Source organism: Panthera uncia, chromosome D4 (genome assembly GCF_023721935.1).
Source record: "Panthera uncia isolate 11264 chromosome D4, Puncia_PCG_1.0, whole genome shotgun sequence".
In the NCBI taxonomy this organism is placed as follows: domain Eukaryota; kingdom Metazoa; phylum Chordata; class Mammalia; order Carnivora; family Felidae; genus Panthera; species Panthera uncia.
In genome coordinates this window covers 86,676,049-86,680,990 of record NC_064807.1, presented here as the reverse complement: position 1 = coordinate 86,680,990, position 4,942 = coordinate 86,676,049, and the positions used below count along the sequence as shown (strand labels likewise).

Sequence of the window (4,942 nt, the reverse complement as noted above, 5' to 3'; positions counted from 1 at the left end):
CCCTCGTGGGGACCTGGTCCCCACACTCCTACTCCGGCTCCCTCTTCGGGAAAGGTTCACGCCCCTGGAAGCATGGGTTTCGGCAGATGCACGCGGTTTGTGCTGGGATGACCCCGACGAAGGAACGCAGAGGGGCCGGAGCACTGGCAGCGAGGGGCGGGGGCGTTATCGGGTCGGGCACAGCTGATATGGCCTTATGGAGAGATGTCACACGCCACCTCAATGGAGGATTAACACAGAGAATTTGAGGTCAAGGGTTTAGGCCGAACCAGCTTCTATTTATAAAAAAGAGCCTGGGGGGGGGGGGGGGGGGGTGGAAACAAGAGGGCAGGAGGCTGGCTCGGTGTGGATGCCAGTCAGCAGGACGACCCGGCGAGGCAGAAGTCAGCTCTCGTCACCTTGCCCCCTTTAAAGCAAGGCCCTCTGCTGTGAGCTTTTCCCAGGGAATTTGAGTTCCTGTCGTCTCCGGCTGCCCCCTGTGTGCAAATTAGGGAGAGCACAGGTGGGGGGATCAAGCCCCGGGGTCCGGCTGTGTGGAGGTCGTGGGGGCTGTCCCCTGCTCCACAGCTGAAGGGGCCTCACGGAAGAGCAGGGGGAGACCGGCTCTTCAGCTCCCCAAGGACCAAAAAGGGTACGTGTTAAACGACTCAAGTCCAAGCCCTTTGAGACAGACAGGTGCCCTGATTAATGGGAGGCCCAGACAGGCCCCTACTCTTTTCTCCCAGGCCTCGCAGGGAGCAAGGGAAAGTCACCGAGGGACACCGTGGATCCAGTTCCGGTCTGGGGTTCCTGAAACCTAACAGTGCTGCTGCATGATGGGACTCCTCTTCTGAGGAGCCTGTGCTCGTCGCCCTAGGGCCTCCAGGCCCAATTCCGGGCCTCCCGAGTCCCAGTCTGAAGGGCAGGGGCTCCAGAAGCTGTGCTTCACGCGGAACCCCCAGGCGAGCCCTGCAGAGTGGGACCAGCCGGGCCGGCCGTGGCGCGGGGCACTGCACCGACGCCCACCCGCCCGGCAAGCCAACAGAACCGGCAAGACCACGCTGGCTGTCACGTGACAGGTTAAATCACATGGAGACCTTTTATTAAAACATTTTAAAATAGAACTTTCCAAAACGTAAAACTCTAAACGACCCTTCCTGACCTTTGCCTGCCCTGAACCCGAGCCAACGCACAGTTGCATTCTGGCCTGAAAGAGGACAAATCCTCACGCCGGCTCCGGATGCGGGGCGGTCCTGGTTCGTCAGCAACTGCCTAGGACATCATGGGCCTGAGAAGTAAAACGTGCCCAGACCCGAAAGCGACAGCACCGCCCGCGCTCTGACAGGACCGGAGCCGGAGGCCCCGAACCATCGCGGCCAACTCTTGGTCGTGCCGCCAGGCAGCAGCGGTGTCTCTGCAAGCCCAGGCCTGCCCGACGGTTATCTGCGCTGCCGCTAACAGACGGCGGGCCGGGCGTGGTGCCCAACGTCACCGTCACCGGAGATAAAGGCTGTCTTCTCGATCAGTCCTCTGCAGAGCAGAAGAAATCGGCGGTGGCCACACAGCACCCAGGGCCAAATCGCGAAGCTGAGCGGACGGGGCCGATCCAGGGGCGGCAGGCCCGTCGTCATCACCCGCCGGCCTAGCTTCCGCGCGCGCCTCACGGCGACCTGTACTTCCACCGAAGGTGCTACCGTCTCTTCCCAAACTCAGCGGATGCCTGCGTGAGCGAGTTTCTTTCCCTCCACCCAATCACAAAGCCGGGCCTGGAGGGTCCTGATACCCAACAGCTGCGAGAGCACGGGAAGGAGACACCAAGTCACGACCTCAAAAAGGTGGCCGCCGGCGCTCAACCTCTTCCCTACGCCAGGGCCCGGGCCCGAGGGGACCGGGCGCAGCTGGGGGAAGCTCCTGCCTACCCTCGTCCTGCATCGACCTCCTGCGCTGGCAACTTCGGCCGCCATCCTCGAAGACACACACACACACACTGCGGGCTGGCGGAAGGCCGCGAAGGTTTCTCAGAGCCACAGCAACGAGGACACCTCTCTCCAAGGCCGTGACCTGACAAAGCCCACATATATTCCGCACGGAAACAGACCAAAGAGTTTAATAGAGGGGGGCCAGGAAGGGGGACGCGACAACCAACACGAAATCGACAGCAAAACAGAAAAGCGGTCAAGCGTCTCTGGAGTTTTGGTTTCTGCTGTTTCTGGGTGTGCTGCAGTGAGAATGTCCACGTTAAAGGACTGCTCCAGTGTTGCTCGGTGACGAGGAGCCCAGAACGCAGTTGGTCCCAGGAAGGAACACGGACACCCACTCAGCTTCTCCAGCCACCGAAGCCCTGGACAGACCTGCAAGGAAGCGCCGGGAGAGAGGCGTATCAGCTGCTGCTCTGAGAAGGGCTTTGGGGCTCATGCAACCGCCTGTGGTCAGAGGCAGGGCTCTGCACTTCTAGTGGCACCAATTCCACACAGAAGCACAGAGTGAGGATCAAAACATGAGGCCTGGTGATGGGCCTGGAGGCCCGCGGGCAGCACGAGGCTTCTGAGACGCTAACGGGGAACTGAGGAACAGCATCTCCCGGGTCCCGCCACCCGGGCCTTGCTCCTCGGAAGGCACACTCTGCTCTCTCTTACGCGCGGCCCTCGAGGAGGCCAGGCCCGGCACCTTCTGCCACTTTCCTACCGCGATTAGCAGGTCCACGAAACCCAAAACCTGCCGCTGAACCCCCATGCCTCCAGGACGGGCTTATACAACAGGAAAACAGGAAAAGCAGATAAACATGTACCAACAGAGCAAAGGAGTCCCATATTCTCACATACCACACGCTCCCCTCTCCCTATCTAACGGCTGGGAACGAGATGGATACTCACGAGTTAGACGATCCAAAGCTGAATCCTGAAAAAGATGGAAAAAGGGTGGGGCAAAGTGAGCACACACATATCTGAGAGGTGGAGGTGGGCTCCTCCCTCCCGCCGACCCCCACCTGCAGGCCACGACGACGAAGGTGAGGGGCGCTTCTGGGTTCTTCCCTCCCCCACGCCAAGAGTGGGCAGCGGGTCCCCGGCACGGCGCCTCCCGCTCGGCTGCCCTGGGGCCACACGGACCCCTTTCGTTAGGAAACTACGTTTTTCTTCTCCCATCACTTGCCGCTTCTCGGTGAGGCCAGAGCAGTGAAGACACTTAGGTCTAGGCCTGGCCCTGCGGCTCACTCTCTGGCCCTTTGGGTAAATAGGCCCCTTGGAGGTTTTGTCTTCGTTTATAAATGAGTGCCACTGCCTCTCCAAGGTGCGGGAGTGCAGGAGTGTGGCACGGGTAAAAGCATCACACACGTGGTCTGCTATCTGAAGAGGCAAGGGTTAACAAATCAGAGACGTTTCGCGAAGTCTCTACGCCTTATTTTTTGAGTTTGCCGGCTGGGATTTTTTAAACCAAGGTCTAGTAAGACGGTTATTATTTTGGGTTCTCAAATCTTGAGAGAAAACCAAGCCCGTCTTTTCTTTCTTTGGTAAGAAATGGCACAATGTTACAAATGTAATTATAGCCTCAAAAGACCATTTTGTCTTTGAAGTACTTTTGGCCCCGCAGAATACGAAACTGAACAGCCAGGTAAAAACCACTCGTGTTGTTAGGGGTGCGGGGCAGGGGGAGGGGCAGGGGGAGGCATTTCCTAAGGAAAGGGCAGGGAAACGGCGAGGGAACGACGTCTGGCCGCCTACCTCCTCCGCCTGATCCAAAGCTAGAGAATCCCCTGCTCTGGGTCCCAAATCCAGAAGTCTGTTGGGACAGCGATCCGAAAGTCGGAGCGTTTTGACTTGCCAGCGTGCCGAAAGACGTGGTGCTGCTGCTGCTCCCAAACCTGGGTTCCAGGGAGAGACCAGACTGTGGTTAGTGTGGCCACGCCGGCACCCGCCGCCCACAAGCCTCGGCCACCCCGGTAGGTCTCGGGCTGCACGGCACACACGAATCGAGGGGACGTGCTCGGTTTCAACCAGTGGCCTCTCGGAAAGAACAGGCCGGGGCCCAGGGCACATCTCCAGCTTCAGGAAGGAAGAGGCCAGGGGCACAATCCCAAGTGCAACCAGTCCAGTGTGTTAGCTTTTATTCACCGTCTGGAAGTTGTGGGTCATCTGGAAATTAATCAGCACTACAGTTTTTGCTCTTCCATCCCTGGTAATTCTTGGGCTTCACCCCATCACTCAGACATTTCTCATTCATCGACAAGCCCCTTCACCCAGCTATTTGCCTTCAGCTCCTCTCTGGATCTTTCCATCGCAGACTTTCCACGATGAGGTGAGGGTGTCCTGTGAGCGGACCCTTGCGGGGGTCCTGCCTGTTCCTGCTCTATTCCTACCCCAGCTCCAGGCCTCCCACGAACAGTGGAAGCTCCTCAGATGCCCGCCAGGGGCAGACCAGGGACCTGGGACATCTCATGCCAGAGCTGGTACTTGTCAGCCCTCTTTGACAAAATGGAATCAACCAGCCAGTCAGGATTTATGTGGGTGAACCAACCCCCCCCCCCCCCCCCGCAAGACAGAATATGATACTTTTCTACTGGTAAAGAAAATAGCAGGTTTCAAATAAGTAAATAAAACCTCAAGATTCCCAGTCAACCCCAAACCCTGCAACTCCGCAGCACCCTGTGCCAAGCGGTCACTGGAGACATTAGTGTCCATCGGAACCCGCCAAGAATACTGGTTTAAGTTGGTCCCAACGCTCCTTTAAAAGCTTTTCTTAACTTTAATTCTTGGGGTTTCCTGGGGGAAACTTAAAAGAACTTGTACTCTCTACGTGAAATTTAGGAGGCAATACATCAACTCGCTCATGTTCTTGAAAGTGGCCAGTGTTTCTGCACTAGGATCTTTCGTGGGGGGGGGGGGGGGGGGGGGGGGAAAAAGATAAGAGAATGGATTTTGTTTTTAATTTGAAAAACCATCCCTCCCCCACAAATTATCCCAAAAAC

At 57.6% G+C, this 4,942-nt stretch overlaps 1 protein-coding gene across 9 annotated transcripts in view; it reads right to left on the bottom strand.

Annotated features, from left to right (window-relative positions):
- Positions 1 to 2,068: 2,068 nt before the first annotated feature.
- Positions 2,069 to 4,942, bottom strand: part of NUP214 (nucleoporin 214) — a 94,721-nt gene continuing 91,847 nt past the window's right edge. For 5 of the 9 annotated variants that reach the window (XM_049630369.1, XM_049630385.1, XM_049630376.1 and 2 more), the window contains 4 exons: positions 3,699 to 3,838; positions 2,966 to 3,323; positions 2,853 to 2,877; positions 2,069 to 2,330 (listed from right to left, as the gene is read on the bottom strand). In XM_049630369.1, coding sequence (XP_049486326.1) covers positions 2,297 to 2,330; positions 2,853 to 2,877; positions 2,966 to 3,323; positions 3,699 to 3,838 — 557 coding nt within the window. In that variant the 3' untranslated portion in view covers positions 2,069 to 2,296. Of the gene's footprint in view, positions 2,331 to 2,852; positions 2,878 to 2,965; positions 3,324 to 3,698; positions 3,839 to 4,942 lie in introns of those variants that run through there. The other 4 variants (XM_049630398.1, XM_049630424.1, XM_049630411.1 and 1 more) reach the window with 2 other exon arrangements.